General features: G+C 38.7%; 3 protein-coding genes and 1 pseudogene across 4 annotated transcripts; all 4 read left to right on the forward strand.

The window, feature by feature from the left end:
* The first annotated feature begins 4,084 nt into the window (after nt 1-4,084).
* LOC108835565 (putative DUF21 domain-containing protein At1g03270) lies at nt 4,085-7,435 on the forward strand. The gene is made up of 13 exons (XM_057003392.1): nt 4,085-4,368; nt 4,546-4,622; nt 4,771-4,854; nt 4,951-5,064; nt 5,296-5,379; nt 5,539-5,610; nt 5,832-5,899; nt 6,044-6,131; nt 6,217-6,290; nt 6,364-6,751; nt 6,884-6,930; nt 7,031-7,088; nt 7,215-7,435. The coding sequence occupies exons 1-13, from the start codon at nt 4,134-4,136 to the stop codon at nt 7,329-7,331; spliced, it is 1,506 nt and encodes a 501-aa protein (XP_056859372.1). The 5' UTR covers nt 4,085-4,133; the 3' UTR covers nt 7,332-7,435.
* A 231-nt stretch (nt 7,436-7,666) lies between these two features.
* LOC108835566 (transcription factor efuD) lies at nt 7,667-11,239 on the forward strand. Of its 2 annotated transcripts, none has more exons than XM_057003411.1 (11): nt 7,667-7,806; nt 8,113-8,177; nt 8,270-8,392; nt 8,637-8,757; nt 8,868-8,981; nt 9,087-9,196; nt 9,295-9,478; nt 9,882-10,076; nt 10,335-10,556; nt 10,661-10,865; nt 10,951-11,239. In XM_057003411.1, the coding sequence occupies exons 2-11, from the start codon at nt 8,125-8,127 to the stop codon at nt 11,052-11,054; spliced, it is 1,431 nt and encodes a 476-aa protein (XP_056859391.1). In that variant the 5' UTR covers nt 7,667-7,806; nt 8,113-8,124; the 3' UTR covers nt 11,055-11,239. The 2 variants fall into 2 exon arrangements, with proteins under 2 accessions (XP_056859391.1, XP_056859395.1); XM_057003415.1 differs by having other exon boundaries at nt 7,692-7,739.
* Nucleotides 11,240-13,261: 2,022 nt separating this feature from the next.
* LOC130508134 (uncharacterized) lies at nt 13,262-16,261 on the forward strand. The gene is made up of 9 exons (XM_057003388.1): nt 13,262-13,356; nt 13,655-13,719; nt 13,810-13,963; nt 14,086-14,738; nt 14,878-15,051; nt 15,131-15,247; nt 15,327-15,506; nt 15,594-15,640; nt 15,746-16,261. The coding sequence occupies exons 2-9, from the start codon at nt 13,672-13,674 to the stop codon at nt 16,053-16,055; spliced, it is 1,683 nt and encodes a 560-aa protein (XP_056859368.1). The 5' UTR covers nt 13,262-13,356; nt 13,655-13,671; the 3' UTR covers nt 16,056-16,261.
* Nucleotides 16,262-16,382: 121 nt separating this feature from the next.
* Nucleotides 16,383-19,672, forward strand: LOC130495085 (isoamylase 2, chloroplastic-like; annotated as a pseudogene).
* The last annotated feature ends 2,377 nt before the right edge of the window (nt 19,673-22,049 follow it).

Raw genomic sequence — 22,049 nt, forward strand, 5'->3', positions numbered from 1 at the left:
CATTTTTCCGCGAACACTATTTTCTTTAGACATCAGTGGGCCCAAACATTGAGCTCAAAGCTGATCCAGACAGCCCAAAAAGGCTGATAACATATTTATTGGGTTATTTGTAAATTGTAACTAAGATATTTTGTTTTTGTTAGGCAAATTTTAGAAAATAAGTGAAATTAAATACTTAAATCAGTTTCATTATAGATTCGTATCATTATAAATATCACTTTGACATTTTCAACGGAAATTTTAAAAATCAATATAATAGACTAATATATCATTATTTAATATATAATTAATTAAATGAAAATATATTGGTTACTCAAAATGATAAAAACACAGAATTAATGCATAAAATTATATTGAAATGATAGAACGATATTTATTTTGAAATAAAATAAAAAATTTAAAATAATATTTATTATGAAAAAGAGAAGTAGTAACTAAATTATTTATCATTCATGTTGACCATTAGAAAAAAAAAACTTTACTTCTGAAGATCTAATCCTATTTGGTTATTAGGATTTTGAAACACCAGCGCATGTCTTGTCTGGAGTTAACAAAACATTTACATTATTTGATAGTATAATGATATCACAACGGTCGAATTAATTAAGGAAGATTTAACAGTCAAGTGTATCCATCTTGGGGGCATTAAAACCGGTATAGGTGTTGATACATAAAGACTTTATATTATATGATAGCTCTGTAATTCATATATTTATCACGTTGTCACAAAAAAATATGAGTAGTCAATTATAGTGAGAGAGAAAGAAAGAAACGTAAGTGATGTGAGTAAAACCATCTCCAACTATTAGAAATCATCTTAAAACTTTAAAAGTGGTGTGGGTGTTGATCATACAGACTTTGTGCAATTAAATTTGATATTTTTAAAAATCATTAAAATGTTAATCGCGTGACATGTGGATGAAAAATGTTCAAAAGTGATTTTAAAATAAAGAGTTTTAAGAATATGATTAATGTAAGTTTCTTAGCTAGTCTCTAACTATTAAAATATAAAAAATAATTAAAAGCATAAAAAAAAGATATGTTTTTTATTTAAAAAATTTTAAAAACATCTCTTAATTGAATGCTGACTGGAATAAAGGTAGCAAGGGCTTGTCCGTCAATATCTCATCTGTTTTTTGCGGATGATAGTATTTTCTTTTGTAGAGCACAGAAGGAGGAATGTCAGGCTATTTTGGTAATTCTTAAAGAATATGAGAAGGTTTCGGGACAGCAAATAAATTTCCAGAAATCGTCAATTCAGTTTGGACACAAGATTGATGAAACAACTCAACAAGAGCTGAGGGATATTTTGGGCATTCAAAATCGGGGAGGAATGGGATCGTATCTGGGGATCCCAGAAAATTTAGGAGGCTCTAAGGTTCAAGTTTTTGGCTTTGTTCAGGAGAGGTTAAATAATAGAGTTAATGGATGGACTTTTAAATTTTTTACTAAAGGAGGGAAGGAGGTAATCATAAAATCGGTGGTCACTGCCCTCCCTAATCATATCATGTCCTGTTTCCGAATACCAAAAACGGTCATGAAGAAACTCACTAGTGCGGTAGCACAATTTTGGTGGAGCCCTAGTGGTAACACAAAAGGATTACATTGGAAATCATGGGATAAGGTCTGTGTTCATAAGGATGATGGAGGGCTGGGGTTTAGAGATCTTACAGATGTCAACACAGCCATGCTTGCTAAGCAACTATGGAGACTAATAGATCAGCCAAATGCTCTATTTTCTCGTGTTTTTAAAGGTCGGTATTTTAGGAATGCTTCACCCCTAGAACCGATTCGATCGTACTCGTCATCCTACGGTTGGCGTAGTATAGTTTCTGCTAGATCTCTGGTTAGCAAAGGACTAATCAAAAGGGTGGGATCAGGATCTTCCATATCAGTATGGAATGATCCTTGGCTCCCAACCGACCGCCCGAGACCAGCAAATAAAAAACAAAATGTTCTTCTACCAGACCTCACGGTCGACTCTCTTATAAGTGCTACGTCACGCACATGGAATACATTGGCTTTACTGGAAATTATGGAACCTGAGGAGGTTAAGATTGTTGAAAGCATACCTTTAAGCAGGACACAAATGGTTGATCGGGATGGCTGGCATTTTACCAAAAATGGAAAATATACAGTTAAATCAGGATACCAATTAGAACGGGTGTACCCGGATCGTGGAATAGGGGCAGTAGAATTCGGCCCCACGACTACAGATCTTAAGGCTCAGTGTTGGAAAGTGCGCTGTCCACCAAAGATGAAGCATTTTCTATGGCAAATACTGTCAGGGTGTATAGCAGTTCGGAAGAATCTGAAAGCACGGGGTCTTCAGGGGGATATTGGCTGTGACAGATGTGGAGCATCAGAGGAATCCATAAATCATGTTTTCTTTGAATGTCCACCAGCTGTCCAGGTTTGGGCACTATCATGTATTTCTTCGCATCCAGATCATTTCCCAGGACAATCTTTATTTACGAATATGGATTACCTTTTTTGGCGAATTCAACCAACAATGGAAGATCATCATTTCGCGTGGATACTTTGGTATATATGGAAAGGACGAAATAATAAAGTCTTCAGTAACTTTGACATGGATCCTAGGGATACCCTCAAATTGGCTATGACAGAGTCTTTAATCTGGAAGGAAGCTCAACAAGCTGTGGTTAAAGATTCGGCTCGTGTTGTACAAACAGAGTTAGCACTACCAATTCGCCCGGGACGGTGGTGTTTTACGGATGGATCGTGGAAATCTAAGGATAATTTCTCAGGACAAGGTTGGTATAGTACTCTAGAAGGATTTGAGGGCCTAGCAGGAGCTAGAAACACAAGGACTAGTCAGTCCCCATTACACACAGAGATCGAGGCTCTCATTTGGGCAATGGAATGTATGAGGAATTTACGGCAATTTAATGTAACTTTTGCAACGGATTGTTCTCAATTGGTGAAGATGGTTTCGGAACCAGAAGAGTGGCCGGCGTTTGCAAATTATTTAGAAGACATCAGAAGTCTCAAGAGAAGTTTTCACAGCTCGGAGATTATTCATATATCAAGGACACAAAACAAAAAGGCGGATAGCTTAGCACGCGGTGTGAGGCAACAGTCGTCGTTTACTGTCCATATGGATACAGAGCTACCAGTTTGGTTTACAGAGTCCACATGAGTCTGTAATCTGGTCGACAAAAAAAAAAAAAAAAATTGAATGCTGACATGGTATACCAACATCAATTCGTTTCAAGCATCATCGAGCTGTTTGCCGACGATTCAAGGCGGTTCTAGGAGCTTCACTTGAACGTCACTTAGAGACTGACGATTGGCTCATCCTCTTTGAGAATGCTGACCTATTTGGTGTCCAGTTAATCCACATCTGATACCACCAGAGATCGAAGGCCTCTGAAGAATAGACAATCCAAGAAACTTTGATAATAATTAGTGGTCCGCGGACATGAGCAGCATCCAATGGACATTCATCCGCATTTTCTCTTATTTTTAAAAATCATTAAAAAATTTTTTTTTATATGTGGATGAAAAATGTTCAAACATGATTCTGAAACAAGAATTTTTAGAACATGATTAATACAAGTTTCTTACCTAGTATCTTCCAAATAAAATATAAAAAAAAATTAAAAATACTAAAGAAAAATAAGATATGTTTTTTATTTAAGAAATTTAAGAAACATCTCTTAACTTAGTCCTAATTTTTCTTTCACATGTCCTTTTGTGAATGAATTATTTTATTTTATTAAAATAAATTTTAATTATATAATTATTTTATTAATTGATAAAAGTGATATAAAAGACTCTATAGTAATATACACCATTGATCATGCTCTTAGAAATTCTTTTCGCTCTCTCTTTTTCTCTCAATTTTTCTTTTTCATTTATTTAATTTTAATAGAGAAGATCTGATTGAATAGTGGTCTAACAACTAGAAAAAGTAAAATAAAAATAATAATTCATGCTGAATGCTGACATGTCAGTATGTCCATGAATCCACGTTTCAAAAGCCATTCATCGTCTTCCTCTTTCTAAAATAAAAAAGCTTCACACATCACAACAATACACACAAGACCCCTCTCTCTGTTGTCTCTCTGCCAGCGACCAAATCGAAGCTTGAGAACAAGAAGGCGTCGAAAATGGTTTTTCTTAGCACGTTGGTAAAAACAGCTTACTCGTTGAACAGCTTCGTCTTTGAGGCGGAAGACATTACATTCGGTTCGCCTTGGTGGTTCGTGGTCGTCGGCGTGGCGTGTCTCCTCGTTCTCTTCGCTGGGATAATGTCTGGACTCACACTCGGACTAATGTCTCTTGGCCTCGTCGAGCTCGAGATTCTCCAGCAGAGTGGCTCCTCCGCCGAGAAAAAGCAGGCCGGTACGTTTTCTTTGATCGCAGTTAAAAAAATCACTGCTTACGTTAAGATTACTTACTTGCTTGATTAGTACTGGCTGTAAATAATAAAATTGTACACTCTCTATTGTTACTATTTTTTACTATTACCTCTGGAGTTGCATGAATTTGTTTTTTCTTTTTTTTTTTTGGATATTGTAGCTGCTATCTTACCAGTGGTGAAGAAGCAGCATCAACTTCTTGTGACTCTGCTTCTATGCAATGCAGCTGCCATGGAGGTAAAAACATGATTTTAGTTACCCTCACTGTTCTGATTTTACAGCGAGATAAGTTACTAACTTTGTGCACCTCAGGATTAGGGGAATGTTTTGATATGGGAATCAATGAAGTTGGTACTTGATTCTTTTGTTTGTTTCCCTTTTTCAGGCCCTTCCTATATGTTTGGATAAGATATTTCACCCTTTTGTGGCTGTTTTGCTTTCGGTTACTTTTGTTCTTGCTTTTGGAGAGGTAACTTTCTTTATTATCTATTCTTGGTGTGTGTTAGTTTGTCTTTTATTCAGCACTTTCCATCTATAAGCTGATACAAATTGTGTATCATTCCAGATCATTCCGCAAGCTATATGCTCGAGATATGGACTTGCTGTTGGTGCTAATTTTTTGTGGCTGGTTCGCATTTTGATGATAATCTGCTATCCCATTGCGTACCCTATTGGAAAGGTGACGTAGTTGTTTGTGGTACTAATCTGTCTTTGTCATATCACTAAATGTCAATAAACCAGAAAAAGACGGGAAAATTGTTGAACCTTGCATTTACTTATTAAGAAGTGTAACTTGTTGAAATTAATTGTATTGATTATACCATCTAGACAAGTTGATGCATTTATAGATGCCAGTGTATAATGTAGCTGTGGTTATTTACTTCTTACCAGCGTTTTTTATATGCCTCAGGTTCTTGATGCGGTGATTGGGCATAACAACACACTGTTTAGACGAGCTCAGCTGAAAGCTCTTGTCTCAATTCACAGCCAAGAGGTACGTAGTTTTCTGGTTTATGATATAATCAGAAAAAACACACACGTTATTGTTCTATGAACCCTGTCTGATTTGTGAAGTGATTTATTAAGTTACTTGATTATGGATAGTACTTCTGTTTCCAGCTTTCATTGACATGTTGTTTCTCTCCAAATATAGGCTGGTAAGGGAGGTGAATTGACACACGAGGAAACAATGATTATAAGTGGAGCCCTGGATTTAAGCGAGAAGGTAAGGACTTGTATTAGCCCATTGCATGTCTACGAATCTGAATAAGTTATGGTCTGCATGAAATGGTTTGCTTATAAGCCACTGATCCGGGTTTATTGAACTGATGCTTACTTTCATTCTATCTCCTTTCAATTTGGAACATACTTTCTAAATTTTTTTTTACTGCTACAAGATGACTTCCTCTGATCTCATTGATATGCTTTTATTTCCTGGAAGTTCAGACGGCTGAGGAGGCTATGACGCCAATTGAATCAACGTTTTCCTTGGATGTAACTACAAAGTTAGACTGGTGAGTTAATGTTAGAGTTGGTCTTTTCATGATGATTTGCTCTGTCAAAATTGAGAAACTCCAGATGGCTGATTAGTTGAAAAAATAGTGCTGTAATGCAAAAGCTTAGAGAGTAAACTATTTTCACCTTGGTAAAATATGCAGGGAAACAATTGGGAAAATACTGTCGAAAGGTCATAGTCGAATCCCAGTCTACTTAGGGAATCCAAAAAACATCATTGGGCTTCTACTGGTGCTCCTTTGAAACTCTTTGCATTGTTTCCTTTCACTGAATCCTTTTAGTTTTACTTAATTCTGCGTATGCTGCTCTTACCTAGGTGAAGAGTCTTCTAACTGCAAGAGCAGAAGCAGAGACACCCATAAGTTCTATTTCCATCAGGAAGATCCCAAGGTATGTCTTGTTTCCTTCAGCTTTACCTAGCCATACTATATCAGTATAAACTCCCATACGTTTCCTTTGCCAGGGTTCCATCAGACATGCCATTGTATGATATCCTCAACGAGTTTCAAAAGGGAAGCAGTCACATGGCTGCCGTTGTCAAAGTCAAAGACAAAGACAAAAGGAAGAATATGCAGTTGCCGAGTCACGAGGAAACACCCAAAGAAAATATGAACATATTATATTCGTGTCATCCTCAATTGACAGCTCCTTTGATCAAGCATGTTGGTGAAAGGCATGATGTTGTTGTTGTTGATATTGATAAAGTACCAAAGCATGTGGAAAATAAGGGAATAAATTTCAAACGAAACGGTATTGTGACAAGGGACTTGCCGCGTATGCTGGAAGATAACGAGGATGAAGAAGTTATTGGCATCATCACGTTAGAAGATGTCTTTGAAGAACTTCTGCAAGTATGATCTTTATTTTTTCCTTTTCCGCTACTGATTTGATCATTGGCTGTCTCCACTCTACGCCTACGTTACCTATATGTACATTTATTTCACATGAGAAGTTTTCATTTGGTGGTTTTACTGGAAATGCAGGCAGAAATAGTGGATGAAACCGACGTTTACATTGATGTACATAAAAGGTATCTTAATGATATTTGCTTACTTCTGTTAGTGACCCTATAGTTTACCAAAGAGTCACTAAAATGGCAAAACTGAATTATATTTTGAACATCATTTCAGAGTACGAGTGGCGGCCGCAGCAGCAGCTGTATCATCCATAGCACGTGCTTCGCCATTGGTAAGCAAGAGCCTGATCAAAACCTTGATATCTAACTGAATCAAAGTTAAAAAAAAAAAACTTGATGGGGTCACTTTTGTGTGTGTGTGGGAGATGTATTGACTGTTTTGTGTGTGTCACACACAGGAGTATCATCAAAGCAAGGGAGGAGTAACGGTGAAGAAGCTTGTGGGGAAAGAAGGAAGAAGTACGAAGAATAATTACACAACAAAAATCACGGAGCCTCTTTTATCAGGAATCTGATAGATAAAATTTTGTTTTATACCCCTCTTGTGTTAATTATTTCAAGGCTTAAAGCTCAGTGTCCTCTCATTAATCCTGTATCACATCTCTTAAACACGTACATTGTTGTATGTTTGTTGTCTGTACGAAGTTGAAATAATGAAGAGTTTTGTAAACCGGGTTCGACATTCCAAAGCATCAATCAATGGGTTTGATCTATGCAGGACTTCTTGTTCTGAAAGGCCCATTTATTTGGGCTTATAACTAAACCAAGCCCGATAAGTTTGGGCGGGTTTGGGCTAGACATGAAATATTTCAAAAAGGAAGATGATGATGTTAAACGAGAGAGGGAGAGAGAGAGACGCGGTCTCTAGTTGTTGTTCGTCGAGAGACTTCTCGCCCAGCGCCGCGTTCTCTCTCTCCTCTCCGGTAAACCTTCGTCGATATTCATCAATTCCGATCATCCGACTCATTGTTTTACATCCCAAACTCTCGCGTATGCTTTCCCTTATGCTGCTGCTTCTATTTCTCAGTCTGATTTCCATTTTTTTCCCGTATTGCGCGATCATGGTTTCTCCGAAATTAGGGTTTCCGTTTGAGCTCTTCATTTTCTGAATATCCCCACTTACCTTTGTGTTTGATTTGGTTTGCAAATTAAAAAAACTTCAGTCTCTTATGATATGGATTTAGGATCTTGATTCCGAGCTCTGTTTTAAAGTTTTAATCTTTCTGTATCAATCCAGATTTTCTTTTTTTTTTTGCATTTAAGATAATACTGTTTCCTTGACTTGGTAAATGTCAGTGTCCTGGTTCCATGGATAATAAAGGCCCAGTGCAGAAGACAGTTGTGCTCGAGCCGTTTATCAAGTATCTCTTTCTTATACCTTTCAAACCCTTTTTTTTTACGTCTTTGTCTAACTCTGCCCTTATTCAATTGTAATTGCATTTCCTTTTTGTAGGTTGGTGAGGCTTTTAGCAAGGGCGTTCTATGATGATTATACTACCAAAAGCGATAATCAGCAGAAAACTGCTAGAAGTGACAATAGAGGGATCGCCGTTGTGGTGCTGGATGAGCTTACCAGGTTTGTCCACATATCTCTTTCCTTTTCTATCTCCAATGAGCCAGTCTATTATTTGAACTTTGTTAACACTTTAAACCTGTCGCAATAGTTTCTAAACAGCTTTTTTTAGTCTAGTGTAGTTATTGGTTTTGTGTGATTAACGGTAGGTTATCTTTTGGAACTTGATTATGTGATGTTTGAGGTTGATCAGTTGATATTGCTTTTAGTTTGGGTATTTAAACCTGCTGACTTTCGTTTCTGGTAGGAAGCAATGGGTGAGAGAAGAGGACTTGGCTAAGGAGTTGAAGTTGCACGCTAAGCAACTTAGAAAAATTATACGACACTTTGAAGAACAAAACTTGATCATGCGTGACCACAGGAAAGAGGTGTCTGTGCAGAAATTAAGTTCTTGTTTTGTGTTCTGAACCACATTTTTCTACATTGTTGGTTCGAATGTTTGCTCGTCACTTTTATTGATTCCAAATCTTATTATTAGACTGCAAAAGGTGCAAAGATGTATAGTGTTGCGGTAGCTGCTACAACTGGTGGTCGAGCAGAGGACAAGGTTAAGTTCCATACCCACTCGTATTGCTGCCTCAACTATCCCCAGGTCTGCTTCAGTCCCGTTTACTAATTGTTTTCAGTTTGCTATTTTACCTTTTTAAATTCAGACTGCCCAGTACGTTATTGAACTTGCACGTCTTCTCTTTTTCAGATATATGATGTTGTTCGTTATAAACTGCACCGGATGAAAAAGAAGCTCAAAGACGAACTAGAAGATAAGAATACTGTTCAAGAGTATGGCTGTCCTAACTGCCAGAGGAAGTAAAGTCCACTGCTCTTTATGTTCTTATAAAATTCTCTACATTTATGAATTGTGTTATCTTCACTAAATCCTGAATATATTGTCGTTTCTGATTTAGATATAATGCACTGGATGCCTTGAGATTAATTTCTATGGAAGACGATGCTTTTCATTGTGAAAATTGCAATGGTGAATTGGTTGTGGAATGTAACAAGCTAACTTCAGAAGAAGTAGCAGATGGAGATGATAATGCAAGGAGACGGCGGCGGGAAAAACTAAGAGATATGCTTCAGAAGATGGAGGTCTGTGTATACTGTTTTATCTTCTCACTTCAATGTTCTAGAATTTGTTAAACAGAAATTTATTCGACTTTGCCGTTCCATCATATTCACTACGTCAGAATGATCTGTGATCTTGATTAGTCTACTTGGATATCTTAAATGACCATTGCTAGAAATTGCAAATTAGAGTAGCTGCAATTAAGTGTCTCCTTGGCGGTTGGGATGATGTTCGTGGTTGGTATGATGTTATGTTTACTTTTGATAAGTAAATGTTAATTGCTGCTTCAGTTCATGGCTTATATTCTATTTAGCATTGGTTCTGTATTATCGTTTTCTGGATTAAGAATAATTTGGCAGCAAAAGGTGATGCTGGGTTTGTACGTTGCTGATTGTTAGCGACTAACAAATGGAGTATTAACTGCAGGTTCAAATAAAACCTCTGATGGATCAAATAAACAGAGTAAAAGACCTGCCAGTTCCCGACTTTGGATCTCTTATCGCATGGGAGGCTCGTGCAGCTATTGCTGCTCGTGAAAATGGTGAGCTTAACCCTAATGATCCTTTGAGGTCACAAGGTGGGTATGGTTCAACGCCAATGCCATTTCTCGGAGAGACAAAGGTGATGATCAGTTACATTTCTCAATGTGTGTTACAAGGTTTTATTAATGCTATTATGGAAGATGAGGCAATGATATTGTTATGGAATGCCCCTTTTCTTTCTCCATTTGCTCATGTTGAAGCTTACATCAATCTGCAAACTTATACTGTGTTATAAAAGCTGGTGGTTGTAGTTTCCGTTTTTAGGAATAGGTTTGCTTCAAAGTTTTCACTGGATTTTCCTGTTTCATTGATTTCTTAAATCTTGCATGGCTGCTAGGTTGAGGTTAACCTTGGTGAAGGAAAAGAGGATGTCAAAGCTAACGGTGGAGATTCTAGTCTGAAAGTGTTGCCTCCATGGATGATCAAGCAAGGAATGAATCTGACGGAGGAACAAAGAGGAGAGATGAGGCAGGAAGCAAAGGTTGATGTTGGCTCATCGAAACTTTCAGATGACAAGAAATCAGCCATGGAAAGTGGCGATGATAAAGATGTGTTGAAGGCATGGTTTTACAGAATTTCTTTGCGACTATATTAATTGTCACAGTAGCATCTTCCGGATTGTGTTTCCAGAATCTTGATACATTTTTTTTTTTGGTAATTCAGGATGAGTATGTCAAAGCGTACTACGCTGCTCTGATACAGCAGCAGCAAGAACTGGCACAGAAGCAGAGACAAGAAGAAGAATCTGGAGGTGAAGTGGTAGCCCCTGACAGTGAGTTGGCATCGACATCCTCAGATCGTCAGATTGGTATGAAGTCCAAACGCGAAGAGGAAGAAGATGAATGGGAAGAAGAGCCACCAATTGCAGGTCAGTACATAAAAATTCAGATAGTAGCTAGTAGATCATATTATTGAAACAATGAATATTTACTAAAACATATAAAAAAATGCAGTTGCAGGAAATGGAAACTACAAGGTGGACTTGAATGTGGAAGCAGCAGAGACTTCAGGTGGTGAAGAGGAAGAGGAAGAAGACATCGACTGGGAAGAAGGCTGAAAGGAGATAGATAGATCAAACCATTGGTTCATTGAATAAAGGTCGATTTGTGAACTGTGCATCTTGTGAACTATAAGAAGGTGGTAGCTTAGTAAGTGGGCGAATCTTGTCATCATCATCTACACCAAATATAACTCCTCGATTCAGACTAAACAAAAATAGTTTGGAAGACATTTTTTTTTTAAGTCATCTGTTAGATTATATACTGATAAAACAGAGTACCAACTCCTTACAAAGCAGCAGCTAATTTCTAAACCAACATTAGCCTACCTTACCAAACAGCATCAAACAAACTGCTGTAAAAACCACACTTTGGTCACTAAACCCACTTGCTATACCAACATTTACCCCAAAAAATAACCCTTCCAAAAGCCTGCAAACTGGCACTTACACAGAGGAAAGATTTTCCTCATTCTCAAAAGTTTCACGCAACCAAGATGGGCTTCCCGTCGCGACATACGACTGTACAAGTCCACCTTTCGTTACACTCAGAGCAATGAGGAAAGCTCCTCTGTTATTTGCCCTTTCTTCCTTCACTCATCTCCACCAGTCAATAGTCCTCAAATTTCTTAAGATCCTAGAGCTTTCTCCTTTGAAATTTGGCCATGCTTTTGGTCTCAAAATCATCCCTGTTAGATCAGTATCTTCAGTGGCGAAGATCACTCGTTTTAGATGATGAGCACTCATACTTTCAATAGACCATAACAAGGACTCCAATTTAGCTTCATGCAAAGTCTTAATCTGAGAAAATGCTTTTCTGCTATGCATGAGAACTTTACCATTGTGATCTCTAACGACCCAAGCACCTCCTCCTATTTCCGTTGATCTCTGCCAGTCCGCTCCAATGTTACATTTCACCCAACCTCTCGGCGGCGGCGACCATCTTTTCGCTCGTTCCAGCAGGTCCGCTTGCTCTTCTACCTCCTCTCTCCGATCGTTGAGCTGCGCTAGTGACCACATCTCCGCTTCTTCAAATGTCTTAGCCACCAAATCCAACATGTTGACCTGTTTCCCATCAAACAAAAGACTGTTTCTATTTTTCCACAGAAACCAAACAAGCCAAGGCATTGCCTTTACCACTTGTAAGGAACACATCTTGTTAGAGCTGAGAGAAAACAGGAAGTGAAAATTGGAGTAGTGTGACACCTCATCGAATCCATTGAGAGGAGAGGGGACATTAGCCAAAGCTCATACTTGCCGCGCAATGGGACAGGTGAATAGGATGTGATTTATAGATTCACCTTGAAACCCACATGCTTGGCAGCATGGATCCATCTTAATACCTCTCTTCACCAAGAGCTCTCCCGCTGAAATAGCGTTACTTAAGGCTCGCTAGAAGAAGTTTTTGATTTTAGGCGGGGCTCTCAACTTCCATGCTTCTGATTTCAAACCATTTAAAGAAGGCAGAGCTTCCGCTTCCCTAATTTCCTCACTCCTTGTCAATCTGTTTTTCAACCAATAACCAGACTTGACTGAGTAACCCCCATGCTTATTATGTTTCCACACCCAAAAATCCTCCTCTTCGAAGACCGGTTTCATTGCTACAATTCTTGCGATATCCTCCTCAAAGAATAGATCATGTAGCGTATTCAGGTTCCAGCATCTGGTTTCCTGGTCAATCAGTTTATCCACACAGAGAAGAAGGTCAACAAAGATATTTTTCATTAAAGGTCTTCTCATCACTTCTCCTTCAATCCACGCATCCACCCACACCGACACAGTTCTGCCATTACCGATCTTTTTAGTGATACCGAGGACCAGAAGCTCCTTCCCGAACTGAATGCTACGCCAAGCATATGATGGTCGCGGACCATTTCTCGCAGAAAGGAAATCACCATGAGGAAAATAACGGCTCTTGAAGAGTGAAGCGAAAAGTTTGGAAGACATATACCAGTGTTTTGTTTTAAAAATTTCAAATAGTTTGGAACTTATCCTCTTTTTTTTTGTTCCATAATAAAAGGATAAATCTAATGAGAATCATAAACATAATTTCATCTAGAAAAGATTTAGAAATGAATATAGAAGAAGAAGCCAATCAAAATCTTGTCAAAAAAAAAAGGGTTATAACCATTGGTTGTTCTGCATGGACCTTAACATTCGCCGAGAAACCCCAAGCCAGTCAAAGTCATTATCCTGACGAAAATACCCCCGAACGTGCTTCAAAATTACAGGCCAAGTCCTCTGTTTTATTTTTCTTCATAAAAAACACGAAGCACACTGAATTGTTCTTCTTCCTTCCCTCACAGCCACAGCTCTCGCGGACGATCTCTCTCATTCATCCTGAATCCAAAATCTGGGATAGGTTCGTGCTATATCTGCTTCGTTTGTCTCTGTAAACCACAAAAGAATAAAAATTGAGGAAACTGAATCGTCGGTTTCCCTGTTTGTGTTTTTTTTGACGTATTGCTTTGTTTGATCATTTCATGAAATGATCCACTCGGTTCTCGACGACTAAGTTTTTATCCTTTTTGATGAATCCATCTTTGTGATCCAATACTAGAAATCTTAGGTAACACAAAGAGTTGTGAGTTATAGTGTTTAATGATTCGAGGAAACACTAAGACGTTAATAAAGTTTAATCCTTTTGATGGTTTCTACAGAGCTTCCTTCACTGCTGATGGGTTTCACTTCTGTTTATCGATCTCTTACTGAGATATTTCCTCAGGTATATATTCTAAAAGTTGAAAATTTTCATTCTTTTGTGTGTTGTAATCTTATCGAAGTTTTACAAATAAAAAAAATGTCTCGACTGCAGATTGATGCACGAATGTTGAGAGCTGTTGCAATTGAACACCCCAAGGATGCTGATGAGGCTGCTGCCGTGGTTCTCTCTGAGATCCTTCCTTCCTTGCCCTCTCTTTCTACTCACTCTCGGAACAAGGCCTCTCCAAGTGTTTCAGCGCGTCAAGGTACATCCTTTAGCCCTTTGAAAATAATAATAACCTTTGCTGCTGCTGCTGCTGCTCTGGCTTGTACATTCATCCACACCTCAAGGTTCTTGTTTGATAAGTTACTTTGTTTAAATTTGCAGTAGAACGTGGTTTGCTTGCCTCCTCTTCTTCTTCAGAAACTATCCCCTTGGTTATTGGTCCTGGCCACGGTACCAGTGCTCCAAGTACTAGATTGGTCTCTGGTAGGATCTCGCCACTGATTGTTGGTCCTGGTGTTTTCCGCAAACATGTCGAAAGTGAGGAGCAAGTCCAATCTTTAGGAAAGGCTCCTGGAAAAGAGCACGGAGGAGACTATGATTTCTTTGTCAAGTCTTTTGATGTTCCCATCCTCCCAGAGGATGATGATCTTAACTCAGTGGTCCACGCTGTCCCACAAGAAAACCTCAAGTCTACTAGAGATTTTTGGCAAGAGCTTGGTGGTTCTCATATGACATGGAATCAAACAGATTCAATCACAAGCGTTGGTTCACTGAATGCTGCACAGAAGGGATCATGTTTTGAAGTTGGGACTGGGAGTAAAAATGACCAGCCGTCAAAGGGTTCACTGGCCAGTGAAAACGGTGATACTGAATCAAAGCGTTCACTGGCTAGTGTAAATGGTGATACTGAATCAAAGCGTTCATTGGCCTGTGTAAATGGAGATACTGAATTAGGTAGTGCTTTCAGCTCATCAACTCATGGCTGCAGTGTTGATCACCTTGAAGAGATTTTCCAAGACGCCAAAACTAACAAGGTACTGACACTCTTTACGCCTGTTAAAATGTTTTCCTTCTGTTTCACTTGTTCTGTGGCTCCATTTTTCCTTTTTCAAATATGAGAGCGTGTGATAGATACTGAGACATGATTCTTTTTGTCATTGTGCAATGATGTAGAGAACCTTGCTCGCTGTGATGGACTTGGTTATGAATCTGATGAAAGAAGTTGAACTTGAAGAGAAGGATGCAGATAAGTCAGAGTTAGAAGCTGCTAGGGGAGGTTTGGACACTCTTGAAAAGGTTGAGGAGTTCAGGAAGATGCTGAAACATGCCAAGGAAGCCAATGACATGGTGAGGTTATTTTATTACCTGTGCTCTTTTTTTTTGTATGATGGCATGGAAAACTAATTTGCTATTATGATATTTGCAGCATGCTGGAGAAGTATATGGAGAGAAGTCAATTTTAGCAACTGAAGCAAAAGAGCTTGAAAACCGATTGCTCAAGTTATCAGAAGAACGAAGCAAATCTCTTGATGTACTTGATGAGGCATGTTAGATCAGCTAACTTACCTTTTTCTGTGTTTCACACCGAAGAGAGATTTATGTAATTGTACGTTCTTTTGTAGATGCGTGAAACTCTTGAGATAAGACTAGCGGCAACATTGGAGATGAAAAAGGCTGCTGAGCAAGAAAAGAAAGCAAAAGAAGACTCTGCGCTTAAGGCACTTGCTGAACAAGAGGCCATCATGGAGAAAGTAGCCCAAGAATCAAAGCTTCTTCAGCAAGAGGCAGAGCAAAACTCTAAGGTAAAATTTCACTGTTGTAATAAAACTTTACAGATAACTCTCTTCTCAGTGTCTCATTCATTCCCATACTCTTTTTCCTTTTTGCAGCTTCGAGAGTTTCTTATGGATCGTGGTGAGGTCGTTGATTCCTTACAGTAAGTCCCCATTCTCGACTTGACAAACGTACATTGGTCCATTGTTTTCCTGTGGATATTTGTTACAAATGGATCTCTCTAATCTCTGCTTGGTTCTTTGAGCAGAGGAGAAATATCTGTCATATGTCAAGATGTGAAGCTGTTGAAAGAAAAATTTGACAAGAGTGTGTCAACAACAACAAAATCAGTTACCTCAAGCCTGACTAGTTCACGTGGATCATCATCTATGAGGAGCTTGGTGCTTGAGAATCCTGCTGAGCTGTTGAATGGAATTTTTGAAACCTCAAGCAAGAACAAGAGCCCAGAAGAAGAAGAAGAAGAAGAAGCATCTTACTACATGAAGAAAGAGAAAAATGATCGTAGAGAGCTTCTTGAAGATGGTTGGGACATCTTTGAGAAGGATATTGAACTTTAAGGTGGGGTTGGTGGCTTGGTGATGAAGGAAAGGGCTGGTATTGAAATAGAAAACGCTATAACCTAGAGAATAAAATGGATTTGTGACCATGTTTGGATCAGGGATTGTATGAGCTTTTGATTCTCTTGTGTGTTTGAAACCTAAACCAGATCACTTATGAGCTTTAATAGTACTACAGTATAGCTTTGTGCAAGATTTTTATCAAATCCACAAAAAGTAAAATATGTTTAGTAGTACTCTTTTATGTGGTCGTGGGACCTACACAGCCTAGAGACTCCAAAACCAAACAAAAATAAGAAAAGGCTTTAAACATGGGCGGTCCGTTGAGAGAAGCCATAAAACTTCGAAAAAAGAAAAAGACAAAACCTTTCGGACACTCCTAAAAATATCATAAACTGACGGACACACTCACTCACAGATGGGTATTCTCAGATTATCTATGTCTCAATAGCAATCTTAGAAGAAGCTCGTGTTCTGCTTCGGTGGCGTTGATGATGCTTACGCGACAGTAAGCTCGACTTTCTCTCTTTTTTTTTTTTTTTAATTAACACCTTTGTCTCTTCTTTACGCTTTCTTTTGTTCCCTAAAGTGTTTCGATTTATCTTTGATCACTGGGACTTCTTGTTAATGTTGGTTCCTACTACTTCATCTCCTTCCAGGTGAAATGTCCATTTTTTTTTTCCAAAAAAAAGGGAAAACTTTGCTAAATTGGGTTTAGTTTTGGGATGGCTACTTAGCTGATTCGATGCTCCATTCTTGCAATCTCAGATCAATTTTCTTGATTTGAGTTAATTGGTTTCTGTTTTTGTCTTTCATTCAGTTTAATTAGAAGAGCTTTGCTGTTTGATCTGTCCTCTTAACAATAATAACATAAGATGTTTGTTGTTCTGCTTGTGCTTTCAGGGATATATTCATTGCCTAGATTGCTAAAGCTTTTAGGGAAAAAGAGAGAAGCTTTGTGCCTTTTTTCTTTAAAAAAATGGCTGTTTGGTCACCATCAGCTGGGATAGGATCTTGTTGTCTTCTTAACAATGACATCACTGAAACATGGAGGTTTCCTTCTGTCTGTTTTCCAGCGTGTAAGAACAAGACTAAACGCGGATCTGAGACACTGAGAGTTACAAGAAAACATATCTCAAGGGATTTGGTTACAAGTGCGTTGCAAAAGTTATCATCATCGGTTGAGTAAGATTCGTGCTTCAAAAACTTCTACCGAACTGAAAGAAGAGGTATCTACAAGAAGCGCTAAGGTTGATGACCTAAAGAAGAAGGTAACAACAACATCCTATTTGTTCAGGACCAAGTCTGGTGCTCTTGTTAAAGTTAAAGTCGAAAAGAAGAGGGAGGAAAAGTACAGTATCATGGTTTATGTCTCATCCTTGGAACTGAGTAGTAGTAGTCTGGTGATGGTTTGGGGTGTCTACAGGTCTGACTCTTCTTCTTTCTTGCCTCTTGATTTCGAGAGCTCCTCTCAAGATTCACAAACCCACACAACGGAAACTCCCTTTGTTAAAAAGCTCCTTGTCTGATGATGAGTTAATGCTTGGGCTAGAGTTTGATGGGAAAGAGTCTCCTTTCTACCTATCGTTTCGCCTGAAGGATCCGAATGGTGTAGAAATGCTGACTCACAGGGACACATACTTCTGTATCCCGGTTGGTTTTACTGCTGGTCGTCCTTTGCCACTAGGCCTGTCCCCTGGAGCAGATGCTGAGTCGTGGAACTTCGCCTTCTTTTCAAGAAACTCGAAGAGCGTGGTTTTATGCTTGTATGATGATACCACAACCGATAAGCCTGCTTTAGAGCTTGATCTTGACCCTTATGTCAACAGAACAGGTGATGTCTGGCATGCTTCAGTTGAGAAGACATGGGAGTTTGTTAGATATGGGTTCCGTTGCAAGGAATCATCTACTCACTCTGAAGAAGAAGAAGAAGATATTGTTTTGGATCCATACGCCACAGTTATTGAGAAATCCATCTCTCAGAAGTTTCTTGGAAGCTTATACAAAAACCCTTCCTTTGATTGGGGAAGAGATGTGTCTCCAAACATACCACTGGAGAAACTCATCGTTTACAGGTTGAACGTAAAGGGCTTTACACAGCACAAGTCCTCCAAGTTGCCGACTAACACAGCAGGACTTTCACCGGTGTAGCTGAGAAAGTGAACCATTTGAAAACACTTGGAGCCAACGCTGTTCTCTTGGAGCCAGTGTTCTCCTCTCCGAGCAAAATGGTCCTTACTTCCCATTTCATTTCTTTTCACCAATGACATGTACGGCGCAGCTAACTCGATGAAAGAGATGGTAAAGAGACTGCACAGTGAAGGGGTTGAGGTGCTTTTGGAAGTAGTTTTTACACATACTGCAGACTCTGGAGCTCTCCGTGGCATTGATGACGGTTCTTATTATTACAAAGGAAGAGCTAATGATTTGGATTCCAAAAGTTACTTGAACTGTAACTTTCCTGTTGTTCAGCAGTTGGTTCTAGAGAGCCTGCGTTATTGGGTGACTGAGTTTCCACGTAGATGGGTTTTGTTTCATCAGCTTCTCTCTCTTGAGAGGCGTCCACGGTGAGCATCTCTCTCGTCCTCCCTTGGTTGAAGCAATATCTTTTGATCCACTCCTTGCAGGAAGAAAACTCATTGCTGATTGCTGGGATCCATATGACATGGTCATGGTGACAAAAGGAAGTACGGTTCCCTCATTGGAAGCGATGGGGGGAACTCAACACAAGATACTGTCGAGATGTGAGAAACTTTGTGAGGGGAAGAGGCCTTCTCAGCGATCTAGCTACTAGAATCTGCGGAAGCGGTGACGTATTCACAGATGGAAGAGGTCCTGCTTTCTCCTTCAACTACGTTTCAAGAAACTCAGGACTCTCTCTTGTGGACTTAGTCAGTTTCAGCGTTGGCGGCGGCCCTGAGCTAGCGTCAGAGCTAAGCTGGAACTGTGGGGAAGAAGGAGCAACGAACAAATCAGCTGTTTCTTCAGACAAGGCTGAAGCAAATCCGGAACTTCTTGTTTATACAGTACATTTCGCTTGGAGTCCCTGTGCTCACATGGGAGATGAATGTGGAGTCCTACAAAAGGATCGCCGTTGCTGGAATCACGGAAGCCCTTTGACTGGAACATGTTGGCGTCAGCTTTCGTTCACAGATCACGCAGTTCATCTCTTTCATGACTTCGGTTAGAGCAAGGAGAAGCGATGTGTTTCAGAGGAGGAACTTTCTGAAACCTGAGAACATTGTTTGGTATGCAAACGACCAAACTACTCCGAAGTGGGAGACCCTGGTTCCAGATTCTTGGCGTTGGAGATCCAAAGCAGAGACAGAGGTAGAAACACCCGCGTTGTTACCTGTTGAGCCAACCGAGCCAAAGAACAATGACCTGTTCATTGGTTCAATGCAAGTGATCAACCTGAGAATGTTATTTTACCTTCACTTCCTGATGGAAGGGAATGGAGGCGGTTGGTGACACAGCTCTTCCTTTCCAGGGTTTTTCTCTGTTGAAGGAGAGACAGTTGTAGCAGAAGAAGAAGAAGAGATGTTACAACCAGTGATGTATGAGATGAAGCCGTACAGTTGCACCCTTTTGAAACCATCAATGCTACTACTGCTTAGAAACTCAAATTGTGATCTTTGTATATGTTGAATATTGTGTTATCATGTTTGAAATAAGATTTTATTTAATCAAATCAATTAGACTACAAGATTTCCGCAGATCAGTGATCATTCTAACAAATGTAATTACCGGTTCTGATAAGAGGTGTCCATGAAACGGACATGCCTTTTATGGATTCAAAGGATTAACCATTTCTTATTTCATTATATATATATAGGAAAGAAGATATTCCCCATGATTTAAGTGTATAAAGATGGTATGTATTTCTTTCATTTAGTGTGTGATAAGATTTGATTTGATGCTTAGGGTTGTAACCTTGAGCAGTTACATAGCCGATTCTATAAGTAAAACTCAAGAAACTTACTCTGTTTCATTCTCTCTTGTTTTTAATTTGAAACGTGATCTGCAAAAAATGAACAAAGGCAGCTCCCCAAAATCAGGATAAATCAAAGGAGATGGAGAAACCGAAGAACTCAAAGGTAAAGTGTTTTTTTTTTGTTCCCATCAGAATATTTCTTATTAAATAAAATTCACAATTCCAAAGTTTCTGATCCTCTGATGAACAGAGGACTCTGCTAAGGAGACCGTGGAACACAAGCAAGTTCCAGAGAGTGAGAAATCCGAAAACAGATGCCAAAGAAAAAAAAGAATCTGATGGAACTTCAGACAAGAAGGATAAAAAGGAGAAAAAGGTTGCTGCAAAAAATGCAAGGCCAAAGCAAAGTTGATGAAGCAAAAAACTTAAAGGTGAGTGTATGTGGTGTTTTGTTCAATCAGAAGTTTAAAAGTTCACAACTCTAATTTTTTTTTGTCTTTGTGATGAACAGAGGAATCTAATGAAGAGGATGAGAAACAAAAACAGAAAACAGAGAAGGCGAATGAGAAAAAAGATCTAAGGTAACTTCAGATGTGAAGGCTGAAAAGGAGAAGAGCATCATAGCATGGCGACACAAGAGTACAAAAGAAAGATAAGAGTCATGGTAAAAACTCCTTCAGCGTCAACCCTCCCTGTCAAACCGCTAGGTCTATTACCACGGTGGACCCAACTTTTCAAACCCGTGGAACATGTACGCACCACCGAGAGTTATGTATCCGGCATTTGCGAAAGGGCCAATGTACGGACAATGTGTGGCAGTGGTGGTGGTGTCCGTTTCAGCAGCCATACCAACCCATGAATCCAGCAGCAATGTATAGAGGTGCTATAATGTCACCGTATCCGCTATGGCAGCAGCAAGCAGCTATGTATCCTCCTCCCTATTGGCAAACCAGACCGTACACAGATGCTAATCCTATCACGCTTACACTACCTACCGTGACAATTACACACAACCACCGTGACAATTACTCTTTACTTCTTCATCTAAGTTCTCTTAATTATTAGTCTTATGTTTTTTTCCTCTGTTCTTTTTTATCTAACAGAATGAAAAAAAAAACTAAGGCATTTCTTTGTAGACTCCAAAGAGAGAACATATAATCATTTGATAAAGAGATTGAAACTAGATTCATTCCAACATCAAGCCATTACATGAAAATGAAAAAAGTATCAAGTCTTGTCAGATCAAAAGATTTTTAAGTTATCAATCATCCACTCTAGCCTCTCTTCGAGCAGCATCGTGAGTAAATCAACATCGACTCCATCAGGAGGTAACTGCACGTATCTCACCACAGATCCTCTGATGAAACAGTTTCTCACCGACAGCTACACAATTCACCAGAGAAAAAAAACATAAGCAAAATACTCTTTGAGAAGAGTCTTAAAGATAGGAGAATTAGAAGTGGCAGAGATACAAATATTAAGCTAAAAACATTTGAGTATCATTCCACAGACAAATTGCAAAGAAATTGCAATTCTGAGTAAGACTTGAAAAAATCTCAACGGCTACACAAACTAAAGTATCGAAATCGTGATAAAAACATGTTCAACTCATCACCTTAGACTTCCTCTGCGTTGTGTAAGATGGAATCAGTATTTTCACCTTAAAAGCTTCTCAATGTTTGTTATAGGCTTATAGTAAAAGCTAGAACACGTACGAGATATACATAACCTAAAGAATACGTACGTCACAAAAATAAGAAAGATTGACACATCTGCAAAAGCCAATCTTTAAACTTTCACATTCACATAGAGAGACCAAGGCAAGCTCTAAAATAATATTATTACCATTTTTTGCTTTAATAAAGATAAATAGATAAACACTTACTTTATCCGATCACCATATATATAATCAATAATGTAAGTTATGTAAATAATACTTTTTAAAAACAAAATTGTTTATAGTAAAAAATAGATAAGTATAAAACTTTAAATTATGTAAAGACAAAATATTTCATTTGTGGTGATGTATTATATGCTAAAATGATAAAATATGTAAATAT

The sequence above is a fragment of the Raphanus sativus genome, chromosome 1, assembly GCF_000801105.2.
Source record: "Raphanus sativus cultivar WK10039 chromosome 1, ASM80110v3, whole genome shotgun sequence".
NCBI lineage: Eukaryota > Viridiplantae > Streptophyta > Magnoliopsida > Brassicales > Brassicaceae > Raphanus > Raphanus sativus.

Coding starts and splice junctions, on each gene's coding strand:
- LOC108835565 (XM_057003392.1), top strand. CDS start 4,134: ATGGTTTTTCTTAGCACGTTGGTAAAAACAGCTTACTCGTTGAACAGC. Junction 5,900..6,043: donor GTAACTACAAAGTTAGACTG/GTGAGTTAATGT, acceptor TAAAATATGCAG/GGAAACAATTGGGAAAATAC. Junction 6,291..6,363: donor TCCATCAGGAAGATCCCAAG/GTATGTCTTGTT, acceptor TTCCTTTGCCAG/GGTTCCATCAGACATGCCAT.
- LOC130508134 (XM_057003388.1), top strand. CDS start 13,672: ATGGGTTTCACTTCTGTTTATCGATCTCTTACTGAGATATTTCCTCAG. Junction 15,248..15,326: donor CTCTTGATGTACTTGATGAG/GCATGTTAGATC, acceptor GTTCTTTTGTAG/ATGCGTGAAACTCTTGAGAT. Junction 15,507..15,593: donor AGGCAGAGCAAAACTCTAAG/GTAAAATTTCAC, acceptor TCCTTTTTGCAG/CTTCGAGAGTTTCTTATGGA.
- LOC108835566 (XM_057003411.1), top strand. CDS start 8,125: ATGGATAATAAAGGCCCAGTGCAGAAGACAGTTGTGCTCGAGCCGTTT. Junction 8,393..8,636: donor GTGCTGGATGAGCTTACCAG/GTTTGTCCACAT, acceptor CGTTTCTGGTAG/GAAGCAATGGGTGAGAGAAG. Junction 8,758..8,867: donor TGCGTGACCACAGGAAAGAG/GTGTCTGTGCAG, acceptor TCTTATTATTAG/ACTGCAAAAGGTGCAAAGAT.